Source organism: Periplaneta americana, chromosome 2, assembly GCF_040183065.1.
Source record: "Periplaneta americana isolate PAMFEO1 chromosome 2, P.americana_PAMFEO1_priV1, whole genome shotgun sequence".
NCBI classification, from domain to species: domain Eukaryota; kingdom Metazoa; phylum Arthropoda; class Insecta; order Blattodea; family Blattidae; genus Periplaneta; species Periplaneta americana.
The window spans coordinates 184,616,833-184,634,763 of NC_091118.1; the positions used below are offsets into that span (position 1 = coordinate 184,616,833).

The window sequence follows — 17,931 nt, forward strand, 5'->3', positions numbered from 1 at the left end:
AGGCTTAACGTCCCCGTCCGACGGACGAACCACTATAAAAAATTACATATACCTTCTCTTCATATGCACTGGGATTTAATCCGCTGAGTACAAGTTGTGCACTGCCACCTCTCCTAGTCAGAGATAAAAATTTTACACGAAAATCTCTCACCCCGTTGTGAATCGAACCCGGGCTGGCTAGTTCGGAGACAGATGTCCTACCACAGAGCCTAGATCATATATGTAACAGATAACTCCTCGCTACGTTAAAATCGGCATCACTTTGAAGAGAACAATCGCCAGGATCGCCACCGTCCGCCGTAAACGAACACGAGATGGCAGCACAGTCGCGAATGCAATTCAAATGGGAATTATGACGTGACTCCTTATGTAACAACTAGATGGCAGCGTAGTAAACCTGACAAAAGTTGTTAACCTCAAAGCCTATAAGCCACAGAGCTAACTCGGCGGAACTATCTTAAGTATTAGGTCTCGCAAGTACGGATTACCGACGGAAGGAATGCGAATCAAACACTGCGATAAGGAAGAGCGGGCGAGAGGAAAGGTCACGAGATAGCTTGAATGATATTCAAGAGTAGTCAGAAGAGAAATGACATCGATAGAATCAGTCTTGCGTTGTGATAGTTACATTACGACTTTAGTTTGTTCCATTGCATGTGAATACGTGTCTTGTATCGCATGGTATTATTATTTCATTCGTAAACATATGTTGCGCGTTTAATTAGCTTCGAATTTTTCTCTTGCTACGTTCTTTATTTTCACAGCGATGTCTTCATTTATTCATCATCTTGAAAGAGACAGTACTTCCATCGGCTCGCACCTCTCCCCCCCTCGGCGTGCCTACATACATACGTCAAAACAAACAGCAACGCCACCATTGGTTTTCGGTAATCGTTTCTTGCGCGAGCTATATCTACTGTAACTATAATGTTTACTGTGTTTATTCCCTAACAAGCAATAAATTAACTAGAAATGGATAAACAATAATTTCTTACCAACTTACGAAGGAACACATTGCAACACAAACACAATTCGTACATTACAGAAAGGCAATTAAAATTATAAGTCTGATTCAGCAGGATTGTTTTGCGTAGGGTTACATCATGTGTTAGGTGACAAATAAGAAAATCTGTTTTTAACAAAAGTGAATTGCTATTCCGGACGGGCCAGGCACCAGTTCGATAGTTGAGTCCAAAGACTGTTCGGTAGCGCGAACCTGTACTGTAAAATGTTATCATACACTGCATATATATTCAGTTCATCTGTTATTTCTGTATTTGGTATTTCATCTCTTCTAGTGCATCCTCTGACGGCACTTAGGAATTGCATTTCTGCTCCTTGGATTCGGTTTCCACTCCTTTTTCTCTGAATCCATGATTCACTTCCATATAAGAGAGCTGGTACAGTCATTATCTTATGAAAAATTTTAATTGTGCATCTCTTCATGTAATTTTCACAGTTCTTACTGTACCACACATCATCTGGTACTTCTATAATTTCCTTTCTAGATTTTGATCATATTGATAACTAACATCGCATCCTAAATAGTTGAAATGTTGTAACTGTTTTCATTCATTCATTCATTCATTCATTCATTCATTCATTCATTCATTCATTCATTCACTCATTCAGTGTTCTGTCCAAGGGCAAATCTTTCACTGCAAACCCGTTTTCTCCCATCTTTTCTATTTTCTACCTTCCTCTTTGTCTCCTCATGATCCATATATCTTAATGTCGTCTATCATCTGATATCTTCTTCTACCCCGGACTCGTCTCTCGTTCACCATTCCTTCCAGTGCATCCTTCAGTAGGCAGTTTCTGCTCAGCCAGTGACTCAACCAATTCCTTTTCCTCTTTCTGGTCAGTTTCAGTATCATTCTTTCTTCGCCCACTCTTTTCAACACAGCTTCACTTCTTATTCTGTCTGTCCACTTCACAAGTTCCATTCTTCTCCATATTCATATTTCAAATTAAGAGTCCACTGCAAGAATGATGGATGTCACTTTCTTGTCGAAAATAAACCAAGATTGTCAACGCATAGCTTAAGACATATAGAATGTACATAGAGAGTTATATGGCATTAACACTGATAGTCAGTGTCCAGTAATGATTGGAAAATCACAGTTAAGCTTTGAGCGCTAAGCATTTCAAACTTTCAATTGCTTCTCCTGAAAAATGTATTCCAAATGACATCCATCATTCTTGCAGTGGACTCTTCAAATGCTTCTAGCCGCTTCTCTTCACTTCGTCGTAATATCCATGTTTCTGCCCCATATAATGCCACACTCCACACAAAGCACTTCACTAGTTTCTTTCTTTATTCTTTTTCCAGAGGTCCGCAGAAGATGATCCTTTCTCTATTAAAAATTTCCTTGGCCATTGCTATCCTCCTTTTGACTTCATAGCAGCAGCTCACGTTACTGCTTAGGCTATAGTACACCCAAAATATTTGAAGCTGTCTACTTGCTGTTCTATTTGTTATTTAGGACAATTTTAGTTCTTAGAGGATTATTTCCTATAAAGGCCATGTTTTCTTGTTTCTTCTATGGAGATGCTTACATTGTTTACAAATTTGATTGAGTCTATGAGATAATATAATACTTCACAAATTTATGGTCCAAAAATGAGATGGCTATGTGAAAAAAATCACTGGCAAATGTTTTCCCATCTAAATTTTCTGACATGCAGTCAGATATCTCTAAAGACCGAGTTTCGTTACAGTTTTAGAGATCTCAACAGACAAAGGAAACAAAGTACAAAAATGAGGGCGGGAGCAGTGTGTCAATAAGCTGGAGTGTTCAAATGAAGTCACCTCTGATAGTGGTGCTGCAAGCTGTGCTGCACCAGCCACTGCCGGAGGATGAGTCGCTGCTGAAGGAGATGTGCTGCCCTCTGGAGACGCTCTTCATCGTGCGCAGGCAGCTCTGGCAGGTCCTCAAGCTGCGCACAGTTCACCAGGCTCGAGATGCCTGCAACAAAGACATAAGCTGTTCAGAATGAGCGCAGTAGCTTACACTCTACGATCCGTAAATAACAACCCTGTATCATCATAAGAATCACCATTACCACACACTTCCATGAGCTTCTTGAGAAGTAGCCTATACCAAATATGCGACATTTCAGTGGCCCCATACCTACAAGAGCAACAAACTTTTGAAATGTGAGTTCGGAAACTTTTGAGACATCCTACGTACTCTATAGCCACTATTCTGCACGGATAAATGTACATTCTCAAGTTCAATTTTATTTCTAGTTTCCACAGACGCCACGCAGCCTATTTAATAAAAGTATGAAGTAATAATTGTTTGTGGTGCCGAGGGGGTTCATATACTGTAGAATCCTATTATTGATGTTTTTGCGAGATTTTATGTTTCTCACGTAATCACTGTGCCCGCAAAGCTCAAAAAACGTTTGCAGATAATTTTACAGATGTTAAAGTTCTTAATCGTCCCACAGTCCATAATGTTCATCGCAAGTTTAGAGCAGTCACTTCCAACTGGTCAATCTGTGACGCCAGAGCGTGTTTCTCCTCTCGGAACAGAGCAGGAAGAGCGCGTGAGGGAGGGTAATGTATCTCCGCTGCCACTTCCCCTACTTTGCTCTTATAGTATTTAGTATTTATTTATTTAACCTGGTAGAGATAAGGCTGTCAGGCCTTCTCTGCCCCTCTACCAGGGGATTACAACTATAATATGAACAATAAAATTACAATTAAAATTAAATTTGCAATTACAATTACAATAAAAATTAAAGTACGACAAGATTACCTGATTAATGAAAGCTAGACATTTTATCATAGAAGTTAAGACCAAAGAATATTTTTGTATTTACTGAATTACAAATTAAACCTACAATAACAAAGTTCTATAGTGATGAAATTGCCAGATATTGAAATATTTTGTGATAGATTAAGAGAACTATTTACAAGAAACCATGTCTGAACGAGTCTCAATTACTGACCAAGTGTCTAGTATATATAGCTATGCTTCTCTCAAGAAGCTCGAGAGCAAAGAGGTGTGACATCATAGAGGCAGCAGTTGTAAATGCCTGGTTTAGAGAGACCGGAAGTGTATCAGACAAAAAGCGTTTGACCTAAGAAATTCTGTACAATGTAAAGCTTGGTGTAGAACATTTTTATACAAAGCTAAATGTTTTATTTTTAATGTAATAACAATAAACTGCTAATGATGAGTGACTGTTCAAGAAATGCTTTTGCGACCAACTTGAAGGCCGCATGACGGGAGCCGGTAGAGCAGCTGCGGATAGTAAAAATCCCGCTTAACGGTAAAGTAATAAAAGAGACGCACTGTACTTTTATGGCAGTACATACATTTTTATTTATAATTGCTAAGTGTGAAGTAATAAAACACAAATTTACAAGGATCTCTATGGAAATGTTCCAATTTCTTTTATCCATAAAGGCAATTTGCTAATATTACTCCATACATTTGTGAAATGCCTACCGATTTCTCAACACGGATAATAGAATACTCATTAATTTAAATGATGAAATTTACAATGAATTAACAGATAATGAATTGATAATCTGGTAATAGTGGAGCAATGGTAAAAAATGCTAAAGATACTGGAAGAAAACTTGTCCTATAGCCGTTTTACTCGATTCGAATCCTGTTCCTGAAGCAGACTGAGCTACGCCAGGATCAAATAATGTTTCGTGAAGGAATAATCACGGAGGGAAAGATTGTCAGTTTCTTTGGAGATGCGAGTGAAAACGCCTGGGCCTCGATAAGGATCATGAAAGGCTTGAACTGAGAAACGAAACATCGGTCGTAAATTGGAAAAGGTGACATAAGTTATTTAGATCGGAAAAGACAACGCAGAACGGTCGTTTTGGCAACACAATGGTTGTAAACTGGAAGACTTCAATGATAACTCCACGCTAACGTTTTTCAGCCATTCACCTAGTTTATTGATGCTCAAATGACAATGACGATCGAACTAATTGATAGTCTTATGCTACTCAAAACTAATAAGTGATCTTCCTTTTTTTCCAGTGATTTCAATTGTTTTATTCCAACATAGTGGAAAGTTTAAGAGGAAATGCTAGCCACACAAGATCAAATGGAAGTGTAATTAATTTTGTACTATTTATTACCATTAAAGTGAGTTCGCAATAAAATTTATGATGTTTAATTTTCAAATAAGTTATATAAATAAATGATACCTAGTTCAAAATAAAGCGTTTTATATATATAGGCCTAATATATATTTTTTATTGGGTTATTTTACGACGCTGTATCAACATCTAGGTTATTTAGCGTCTGAATGATATGAAGGTGATAATGCCGGTGAAATGAGTCTGGGGTCCAGCACCGAAAGTTACCCAGCATTTGCTCGTATTGGGTTGAGGGAAAACCCCGGAAAAAACCTCAACCAGGTAACTTGCCCCGACCGGGATTCGAACCCGAGCCACCTGGTTTCGCAGCCAGACGCGCTGACCGTTACTCCACAAGTGTGGACTATACAGAGTGTTTCAAAAATACGGGGCATAATTTCAGGTATGCATTTCCCACATGTAGACAATCAAAATAGTTCATTACAACATGTGTCCGGAAATGCTTCATTTCCGAGTTATGGCCTTCACAACATTGAAATTCACCGGAACGTTTTTCTTTCCGCAGGTCGTTGTCATTACAGAAGATGTTCAAAATGTCCACCTCCTGCTTGAATACAGACCTCATCGATGTCTCATTGACCTGCGAACACGATCCCAAACTCCAGGAGTATTGCGTATGTCCTCAGAACATGCCACAATTCGATTCCGAAGGGATTCCAAATCAGGCACCGGAGACGAATAAACCAATGATTTTAAATGGCCCCACAAGTAGAAATCGAGAGGGTTCAGATCAGGTGAGCATGGAGGCCAAGCAATTGGGCCACCTCTACCTATCCATCGATCAGGAAACCTTCAATCCAAGTACCCACACAACACTGAATGTAACCTTCGCCCCGGAATGAACTGTCAGAGTGCCCTTTTAATGTCTCCTTTGACGGCAACGACCTGCGGAAAGAAAAACGTTCCGGTGAATTTCAATGTTGTGAAGGCCATAACTCGGAAATAAAGCATTTCCGGACACATGTTGTAATGAACTATTTTGATTGTCTACATGTGGGAAATACATACCTGAAATTATGCCCCGTATTTTTAAACACCCTGTATGTATGTATATATATTTTTTTATAGAAACTTTTTATTATACAGGGTGATTCACGAGGAGTTACCGGCACTTACGGAGCTTATTTCAGAAGACATTCTGAGGAAAAAAAGTTATATAAACATGGGTTCTATTCTCAATATTTTCCGACTTACACTAATTTGAAGTGGGTTATAAAATACCTTTTTTGTTTAGTTTTGAGGGTAAAAGAATAATAATAGAGAATAAACTATTCAGAAATATAATTTCTTTAATCGGCTAATATTCTGAAGCTAAAAATGTGTTGTTAATTCCATAGTTGCTTCGTACAGATTTTTTTTTTTCAATTTAAATACAAAATTAAATTTTTCTTACGCACTTATCACAGTAATTGTTAATCACCCTTGTAAACTCTTTAAGACTGTATATTAGGATGCAAAATTGAACCGTAAAGAATAAAATTGCTAGAAGTCGTGTAATTTGTAACAACTGTGGTGTCCACACCTGTGGAGTAACGGCTAGCGCGTCTGGCCGCGAAACCAGGTGGCCCGGGTTCGATTCCCGGTCGGGACAAGTTACCTGGTTGAGGTTTTTTCCGGGGTTTTCTCTGAACCCAATATGAGTAAATGCTGGGTAACTTTCGGTGCTAGACCCCGGATTCATTTCACCGGCTTTATCACCTTCATCTAATTCTGACGCTAAATAACCTAAGATGTTGATAAAGCGTCGTAAAATACCTACTGAAAAAACAAATTGTGGTAAGTGCGTAAGAATAACGTAATTTTTAGTTAAATATTGAAAAAAAAAATCCTGTACAAAGCAACTAAGGAAGTAACAACACATTTTTAGCTTCAGAATACTAGCCAATTAAAGAAATGATACTTCTGAATAGTTCATCCTCTATTTGTTATATTCTTTTACCCTTAAAACTAAAGAATGATGATATTTTACAAACAACTTCAAATTAGTGTAACTGAAAATATTGAGAGTAGGACCCAAGTTTATATGAATTTTTACTCAGAATGTCTTCGGAAATAAGCTCCGTAAGTGACGGTAACTCCTCCTGAATCACCCTGTATATAGTATATACTGTATATTTTTCAAAATAATGATATAACTTACGCATTTCACAATAAAGAGTTAAACTCGTTACAATTTAAATTAATATCAAAAGTTCACTTGTTTTATAGCAAGGAGGCCCAGATCTTTACTTTCTTAAATATTTATCAACAAATTTCATATTCCAGAAGACTTACTGTAAGTATGTATCTACTTTATATATTCTACTAACCATCGGCTTAGCTCAGGTGGTAGCGCGTTTGCCTACTGATCCGGAATTGCGTTCGGACGTGAGTTCGATTCCCGTTTAGGCAGATTACCTAGTTGGGGGTTTTTCCCAGGTCTATCCTAACCGTAAGGCAAATGTCAGATAATCTGTGGCGAATTCTCGGCCTCATCTCACAAAATACTATCTCGTTATCACCAGTTCCATCGGAGCTTAATAACCCAGTAGTTGATACAGCGTCGTTAAATAACTGAGTAAAAATATAATCTCTACTTACTCAGAAAAAGAATGGAAGGCACTAATGCAATGAGAATAATTTTCGCGTGGGGATTATCTAACAGATTACCACTTAAGGTGATAATCTTCTGTGACTATTACACTTTTACTACGTCATACTACGGTACGGTACGAAAGGACGTGTTTCAACCAATCATGGCTGCTTATAGCTACAATTTTATCACTTCCCTAGCATTTGTTTATTTTTATCGCTTCCCTAGCATTTGTTTTTTGTTTGCCAATGTTTCAAAATGCAAATTCTTCACGGTACTACAAAACGTGCTTTGCAATCGTCATTTGTTCTCGCACAGATAGTCAACTGAAAATGGCGGCTCCGCTGAAACGTTTTCGTGAAGCTAACATTAATGAAATAGAATTTTTAGTAAGACAATTAATACCTATTTTATTGTATTAGAGTACTTTATTTCTACATCACATATTCATTTGTATGAGGTCTCGCCCACCTCATCGAATACTACACGGCTACTATGAAGTAGCCAATATGTATTATTACTATTTAATACGGCAGGGTAGCTCAGTTGGTAGAGCAGCTGGCTACGGACTGGAAGGTCCCAGGTGGTGACAGGATTTTTTCTCGTTGCCAAACTTTCAGAACGGCCCCGAGGTTCACTCAGCCTCCTATAAAATTGAGTACCGGGTCTTTCCCGGGGGTAAAAGGCGGTCAGAGCGTGGTGCCGACCACACCACCTCATTCTAGTGCCGAGGTCATGGAAAGCATGGGCTCTACCTCCATGCCCCCCAAGTGCCTTCATGGCATGTTACGGGGATACCTTTACATTTTATCTTACTATTTAATACGAGAAAAATTCGTACCGGCACCGGGAAACGAACCCAGGACCCCTCAGCTCTGCGCGTTGAGCGCTGAGCATTACGAGAGGGGTTCGGCCGGCGTCGTGGATCGTGTCCCGGCATGGCTCAGTTGGAAAGAGCGCTCAGAGCGCAGAGCTGAGAGGTCCTGGGTTCGTATCCCGGTGCCGGTACGAATTTTTCTCGTATCAAATAGTAATAATACTTTATTTCTTCTAATCTTTATATACTTTCTTCTGTTTTATCACCTCCCTATATTTCAAACTGCAAACTCTTTACGGTACTACAAAACATGGTTTGCGATCGTCATTGCAGAGGCATCGTCTTTGTCCAGTTCACTTACTTGAAATGTGACTTGGCTTTCATATCTGCTAATTTCGGTTTCTTGATTCACTCAATAAAGAAATTAGAAACTTGTGTAGATTTATTGAGTAATTCAGTTAAAGAAATACAGTATGTTGAAAGGCAACTTAACACTGTCTCAGGTTCGAAAACAGAAGTCCTAAAAAAATTAAGGATATGTTTGAGAAAAATAGTGGCTACCAAACCCTCTGCAAAGTCGCTAAGTTTTGGAAGGCCAAAACATAGCCTAAGTGAACTTGATCGTGTGTGTGTTAGTGATACGCAAGGTTAACATCGCGTGATGTAGAACGTTCCTTTTCCCAATATAAGGCATTGTTCTCGGATATTTGTGATCCACAATCTGCAGATGACATTTGTTGTGCACTGCAACTCCAGTCAGCATTTTACATCTGATGTCTAGCTGCAATTGGTGAGTTTCAATATAATTTTTTCTAGTAAGTTACGAACATTCTGATATTTTTTTGTTTTCATTTTCAGAAAATATTTTTTTCTTTTAGTTTTAGCACATATTTTTCAAATTTTTAGCACATAAAAATAAATATTTCTAAGTTTTTAGCACATAAAATCCGGGCCCTAGGTATTACCCTAGATCATATATGTAACAGGTAACTCATCGCTATGTTAAAATCGGCAGCACTTTGAAGAGAACAACCGCCAGGATCGCCACCCGTCCGCCGTAAACGAACACGAGATGGCAGTACAGTCGCTAATGCAATTATTCTAATGGAAATTATGACTTGACTCCTTATGTAACAACTAGATGGCACCGTAGTAAACCTGACAAAAGTTGTTAACCTCAAAGCCTATAAGGCCGAGCTATCTGGGTATATATGATCTAGGGCAGACGTCTCCAAAACCGTACTCGCGAGTAAGCCCCTGAACGTAGCTGAAGCCAGTACGTAACGAGCGCGCTCCGCCTCACTCATCTTCACCTGTACTGTACTCAATGTTTATGCGCAAACGAAGAGCAGTGGCGGACTGCCATTATCACTGTGTTACTCGGCGTGTTCCACCGTTTCACAGTGTCTCCTAATCATAGACGTGGTACATTCAAGGATGAAAGGGAAGAGAAATATTTTGTGTTAGTGAGGAGAATGTGAAATGCTTAAGTTGTTCGAAAATTCTTAGGGGTGTGTTAAAATTCAACATTCGACGACAATACTCGACTCTTCACGAATATCATACAATTTCAGGCATGTTGGACATGTGAAAATAATTTATTTTGGGGCTATCTGTATAACTGTTGGTTATACATAATAATCAGTATATTACAATACGTTTACATTCAGTTCCGCATGACATACTTATAGTTTTTTATTTAATTTTAGGTGAAGTGCTTAGGCCAACAAATATTTTGAAAATATAAAACCAGAAAATACAAACACAAATCATACACGTGTTCTCAGTCTTAAACAAAAAAGCTTCTTGCTAGCTATGTTCTAGCTTGGAATATTGGAAAATCAATGAAGCCTTTACATAAGCATCATTTGTAAAATCGTGCATACTAAAATACTGTGTCCAGAACAAAGTCAAAGTTTAAGAAAATTAAACTGTTTCCAATTACAGTTCAGAGAAGGAATTTCAAGATTGTAAATGTAATTGAATCTGAAGTCGAAACCACAATTAACCAGTTTGTACCTTACTCACTTGCATTGGATGAAAGAACAGACAGAAATGACGAAACTCACCTACCATTTTCATTCGAGGAGTTAATGAACATTTTACTGTGTCTGAATGTCTTCTAGATGTAATTACGAAATATAACTGGAGAAGATATTTTCCAGGCACTGAAAGGCACTATAGAACAGAAGAGGTTGAATTTGCAATGACTTGTGTCAATAGCAGCAGAAGGGGCTCCAGCTTCATAGTATGTCAAAAAAAATATACAAACCTATGATATTTCTTATTCTTTTGATGTTATTATTTGTAAACCTAAGCAGACCGTTGCCGCGATCCCCCACTGACCGCTCCCATATGTTGAGGCACGAGTCTCTTCCCCTTCTCTAGCCTTACAGCACACTGTGTTCGGCGGGCAGCATCGAGAGCACGAGTGACGATACGCTTTTTGGAGACCTCTGATCTAGGGTATTACATACTATAAGTCAAAATCATGAGTTCATTCTGCCCCACCTTGTATAAGCGGACTCATCGAGCCTGCACTTGTACCACCGACTATTATCAGAGTATGACGTCATTATTTAATATTTTTACTCCTTTAATTTGGAAACTACCGTCTATTGGCTGATGCAATAACGGACAGCGATGGTGTTGCCCCTACAATGAACTTTAGAAACTTCATCTCACTCTGAAGTGTTACAGATTTTTTCTAGTTTAGAGGTCGAATATAAACGTATCATGTCAAAAACATAAAAGCTTTTTAAAAGTTTATTATTCAGTAATTAGATTATTTTATGAATATGTAATGAAGATTAATGGGTTAAATTTTCAAAGGGATTGTAAGAGTTATTTCTGGGAGTATAATCTTACAACTGCGTGCATAATTCAAGATCAAATGTAATCTTACTACCGAGTATTACAGTTTAATAGTACATTATGCAACAAGCCTATAATGGTAGTAATTAAGACGCAAGTATGGTTGTTTATGAAACGAGCGCAAGCGAGGCAAGTTTCATACGACTTTTTATGCTCGACCATATTTATAACTTGAAATTATTTAAAATTAGGTCTTCTTATGGTTATGTGTGAACTGACCTGAATTGTGAGATGTGCGCAGACGCGAAAGTATTGATTTTTTCCGAGGCCGAATGTCATTGACCTTGGCAGAGAATAAGATGAAGATTACACTGATATAACCTGGAAATTGATTTAGAATTGAAAAACGAGATGACAAATTGAATTTATTTGAATATTATTTACAATTAACGCTAATTATTATAGTAACAGAACATAACCTTCTGCGACAGTATTGGATTTCCAGCCTCCGTGACTTTTCGCTAATTGTCTTTCGATTGCATATCCGAGAATAATCCATATAACGGTACAAAGCTGACTGTCATTGGCTGAACACCTGAACTTTAATGAGCAGGTGTACTTTAATGACATGCATTAAAGGACTGCTACCAGGTGTATAATTACTACATTTCGGCATGGTCGAGCATAAAAAAATTACGTTTTCTTTATTCACTTCGCACTATTGGTCAGCGAAACAGTATAGGCCTAATAGTAATCTAAAAGCAGTAAGAGGGTAATAAATTTTATTTTGGAAATGTCACGAGTCCAATACTGGAGCAAAAGAAGAATTAAGGAGGTCATATAAAACAAAGAATACATACAGTATGCAACTATCATACCATCGTATCGGAGGCAATTAAGCTACTTCTTCTCGGTAACAGAAAAATAAATAAAAGGAGTAACTATCAGATAGCCAGTTCGCAATCGTGATTTAATTTGGGTCGTGACCTCAGCTTAGTAACGCTGCAGTTGAAATTCAATTGGCTCGCCAGCAATGTTGAGCTCTGTAATGTTTCTTAGGGGATCGATAGAAGTTTTAACGTCAGACACAGAGGATCATTCATTTCATAACTAAGCTTACGGTTAATAATAAATGAGTTCTCGTCAGTTTTTATCTTCCTAAACATATTCAAAATTTAAATCCAGACTCAAATTTCTGTAGCACAGAATAACAAATCTGTGTGATCAGTATAAATCATGACCTAAGGCTACAATAGGGCGTGGGTTGGAATCCAAATTGAGCCCATTACTCGAATAAGTTTTTCCAAGTTTTCTACGACTATAAGCTGAATATCAAATAATTTCATGGCGAATCTTCGGCCTCATCTCGCCAAATACCGCTTCGTCATCAATCACCAATTCTACAGACGTTAGAAAACTTGGCGTTTCTCTTTGAGGGCTGGACCTTACACTTAGGCTTGCTTTGGCTCTACAGAGTGTTTCCGAGGTGATGTTACAAACTTTCAGGGATGATGGCGAAGGGCACATGTATCAATTTGAGATAAGGAACCCTGGTCCTGAAATGACTGAGTCGAAATTACAAGCAAAAATAGTTGTGTGGAAATGGAATTGTAATTCGGCACCACGTGCCCTCCTTCCCTTAACCTTTCGAACAGTCGTGGAAAAATGGTATGGGCCGGATGTCTCCTACGTGGGTACTTGTCCCGATATAATCTGTGAGCTTGTCTACTGTTCCCATTGGCTCATCCGTATTCGAAAATCAGGTCTGCTTATTCCGCTCTCGTGTTCCTCTATTTCACTAGGACTGATCGACTGGACACTGCAACTTGTACACACACACTGCTGTCTACAGACGTGCATATCAGGACCGACCATGTCCGTTACACATTACGCTATCTGCATTGCTTTAGTGTAGTTTTCTGTCCCCACCCCTCAGACAGCGCATTGAATGGAATACTGTAAGTAGACAGTGTAAACAACGTCAGATGAATACAGTATGTGTAAGATGTACAGATAAATACACATAAATAAGGTATACAGAGGAATAAAATTATTTCATTTCCATACAACTATTTTTGCTAGTAACTTTTGACTCGATCATTTCCGGACCAGAGTTCCTTATCTCAAATTGATACATGTGCCCTTTCCCCATCATCCCTGAAAGTTTGTAACACCACCTCGGAAACACCGCAGGTGATTGTCCAAGTCCACAGGTGGACTGGGCGATATTCGTGAATCCGACATTGACAGGTGGGCCATCCTGCCTCAAGCTCTGATACAGTCAGGTCTCATCCGCAGACGAATAGTCTGATAGGTCCCAAGGGTCCGAAGGCCCAAGCCCTTCCTGAATCAACATCGTGAAACCGACGCTGACAAGTGGATCATCCTGTCTGACAGTCAGGCCCCATCCGCAAACGAGTAACCTAATAAGCCCCAGGGGCCAGGAGCCCCAAATCCTTCTTGTATGAACATACATATTTAATATAATATAAGAGAAATGATAGAAGAAAACAAGAGAGCAAAATAGAATATTAACAGCTAACTCAGAACTTGAGTTTTGATCGCACTATGTGGCAACTACTGTAGTTTGTGTCATATGAACTTCACAAGCTACTGCGAATGACATCACCCGAGTGGCCACGTAAATCTAGCGGGCGATGCGCTGTGAAGGACCACTCATGGTTTTTGTAAACAGTGCGTCGTCTGGCAGATACATCGCCACCTCTGGAATCAATTCCTGGCAACAGACGCAATTCTCAACAAGCAGAAAAATAGTTTCCTGGAGCCACGCCCCTTCCACTCTGCACTGCGGACTTCGATGCCACTCCGAGGATGCGAAATGTGCCACAGATGACTTTTTGTCCCCAGCTTGTTACTCAAGTCACGGGATCGATTCTCGCACATCTGCGAATTAGCATCAGTAATTGAATGGTTCTTGTTCGAAAACTATTTTGAAATGCAAATCGATACTTAATACTTCGAAACGTCTATAGTACCCTTGATATGACCGCGTGATATACCATTAAGGCTGATTCACAATAAACCGGGAACGGAAACGACAACAAGAACGAGAACGGAAATATTGTTAAAATACATGTATTTAAATGTCAGCATTCACAATTAACTAGAGATAAATACATATATTTTAACATTATTTCCGTTCTCGTTCTCGTTGTCGTTACCGTTCCCGGTTTATTGTGAATCAGCCTTTAGTCTTCCATACAGGCGGAACGGGATTCGAAACTCCATAGTGACACAAGTGGTGGACAAGATCACTACTGGGCTTTTCTCGTAGTTCACCCATTTTCCCAAAGCACAATTTTGAAAAACAATAACTTACGGGGACACTTACGTCAGTTTCAAAACTTATACAATTTTCATTAAAAATGTATTAATTTTAAACTACATAAACATGCTTACAATACTATCATCTGTACAAAATTTAGTGCCATTAGGGTTAATAGTTTTGAAATCATATTTTAAAACTATATTTTATATTGACGTCACTAAAAAGTCTCCTTGCGTCGCAGTTTTCAAAATGTTTAGTTCATTTTGGCTCAAAAGCTTGAAAATAATCACGAGAATATAAATTAATTAGCTTTTTGAACTTAGTCTGAACAGAGAGTCACAATAAATTTTAAGTAGATTTTCTTAATTTTTCACCATTATTTCACAATAGTGTCCCCTCAAAAATAGAAAGAAAAGTAAGAGTATGTAAATAGGCCACTATAGGCGTTGTAGTCTTTGCCGTGATATTTGGGCTGGAATCTGATTGAGTAGTTCATTGGAATGACTGATGAAGGATGTGAAATTGTGACTAATTAGAGTGCAGGATGGTGTCCACTGAAGGTATCCGAAGGATCTTGTTGCGGATGTACCAAGTGCATCCACGAATATTTTGAGTATTTACACGGTTCTGTAATGTTTAGATTCTTTTGATCTGGAAGTTTGAAGCAGAGTCCCAAATTGCACATCCATACATTCAAATCGGTCTAATAAGGGACATATATATATATAATTATTTTAAGTTTTAATGGTAAAGGTGATGACCCTTTAATGAGATATTTTAACTGGTAGATTCTATTCCTGAATCGCTTTACTAATATAGTGATATGTGCATTCCATGTTAGCTTCTCGCCTCAAGTCAATCCAAAATATCTGACGATTCAGCTTGTGGTACATTCTCATCACATTAACTTAATTGTGTGCGAATAAGCGTATGTAAAACATACTGTTTTAGACTTTGTAGGGTTCATGAGAATCCTCCATTTTCTGCACCATGTATACACTTCAAAGACAAACTGTTACAACTGATTTACTACTATTTGATTATGACCTTTACTAAGTACTGTAATATCATCAGCATACTGCGCTATAAATAAATTATTGGATTTTGGAAAGTCTGAAGCATTATCAAATAAAGAAATGGACCAAGAACACCACCCTGTGGAACTCCAGCCTTAATAGGTTTGACGACAGTATTATAAAACAATTAATAAAGAAACAAAATCATATTTGTAATGATGGGTAGTTTGATATCATGGTCTATGAAGAAAGAGGTTGCTATGACAATGATGTTGGCAAATCGTTTGATAATGTTAACTTATGCCACAAGTTATACCGTCATTATAATATTATGTCATGATGTTTTAGTTGGCATGGTAATATTTTAAAGCTCCAGTACAATAATGTGGCATATTATGCACGATTTTCACTAACGATAATAGTTATTTATGGTATGCTTAAATTACATGAGGGCAATAAAGATCACGCTCACAAGTACCATACGTAATTTTATCCATGACCATAACGAAAAATTATGTTTTATAAAAGAAAATATGTTGAAAATAAGTCCTCATATAATCACATGATATGGCATGGATTTTAGAATCTGTACGTGTACTAGGTAGGTCATGATGTAGGAGGCCATGATTAGTGAAGAATGGTATCTAAGGCGTTGGATAAATAATAAATTATAATTAATTAGCCTATATAATTTTAATAAATATTTTTTAATTTTAAACGTGTATTTTCATCTTTTTGAAGTTTCAGGGATTATTTAGAAGTGATCATGGAACTAATGCGATTAAAATAATTTCACATTTTACTTCTGTAAACTTAAGAGGAATATTAAAACGTAATTAATCAACGTGTCTTTTTAGCTCAGTTGACTAACGCATGTTATAAAATCCTATAAACCCAACTTCGCAGGTTCAAGTCTCCTCGCATCCCAAAAGGTAAATTATTACAAAATTAAAAAAAAAAAAAATACATATTAGATATGGATGCAATGCACAAATTACGACATAGTAGATAGAGAAAAGAGAAGGAGATTGAGTGTATGTATATTTTAGAAATGGTAATAAAGAAATAGAGGTAGTGACATCTAGTAACTAATATTATTAACTTCTTGAGTAATAGTTCAATGGAAAAGTATACGTTTGTGCCCGGGTACTAGGAAAATACTAATGAACTGTGAGATAAAGTTCAAACTGTGAGGTAAAGTCTTTTGTGCGAGATCGTGCGTATTTGCTTGGTTTCCGCACAAAACCAATCCGTGGAAAGTCTAAAATTCCACATTCAGTATTCCTAACCTAACACACATAACAATTTCCCTCTTCTTACCGCTTAAGTGACATATTGATTTTACTGCTTTAGGCTTTTAACATATTATTTTTAGAGACGTTCAATATAGTAATAATTATAAATTGGAAACTTACCACTGCAATTTCACCTAAATTGCACTGTTAATTATTGTTTTTAAATATTTGCAAAAATTAAGTAAACTCTACAACTCCATTAAAGTTACTGCATTCGTGATGCAAGTAACATTAAGGAAACCGTGAAAAAATCAACAAGATTTCATAGACTGGGGGAAAAAAAGACAGACGTATATCACGGCCTGCTGGAGTATAGTAAACACAGAAAACATTTTATAGCAACAATGTTGAAGAAAGATATTTTGGTGTTCCGAAGTTGCCGTCATTAAACAGAAACCAACATGGAGATTTCATTGCAACTAATTAGAAATTCCTCTTTCAGGTATGTAATAAACGATCTTCGCACAAAATAATGTACGATACACGAGCGGTATGTTTTCTTCCAATTCTCGGAAATTAAAAAAGCTCAAATACGTTTCGCTTTTTCAGACTTTTCCTCGAACATCAAAACTTCAACATACCGCACTTGTAACGCATATTACTATATCTCACTAGTGGAATAAAGTAAAAGCCTACTTTACAAACGCAAAAGTATGTAGTAAAGGCATGTTTTTCGTCATGGTCATGGATAAAGACTGTTTATAATGCTGATGTACAAGAAACCAGTTTCATAATATAGACTACTGTTTACCGCAAAATTAATGGATATTTTCTCTGAATTTATGAAACACAAAATCTTACACGTTGGCATACGTCGCTAAAATATGCTGTCACTAATACGTACAAATGGCGGTGCAAGAAACAGGCCTCATAATAACTATCGTGAGTTCGCAGAGGCTTCTCACGCACATAGCAGAAAACATACTGAACATAATACGAGATAATAGCCCTTTAAGGAGATCATCATTTACAATATTTAGGCTTTACTACA

The 17,931-nt window shown here is 37.7% G+C and overlaps 1 protein-coding gene across 3 annotated transcripts in view; it reads right to left on the bottom strand.

The window, feature by feature from the left end:
• LOC138694903 (apoptosis-resistant E3 ubiquitin protein ligase 1) overlaps nucleotides 1-17,931 on the bottom strand; it is a 323,573-nt gene that overhangs the window by 87,047 nt on the left and 218,595 nt on the right. For all 3 annotated transcript variants that reach the window (XM_069819087.1, XM_069819086.1, XM_069819088.1), the window contains exon 2: nucleotides 2,813-2,969. In XM_069819087.1, coding sequence (XP_069675188.1) covers nucleotides 2,813-2,969 — 157 coding nt within the window. The remainder of the gene's footprint in view (nucleotides 1-2,812; nucleotides 2,970-17,931) is intronic.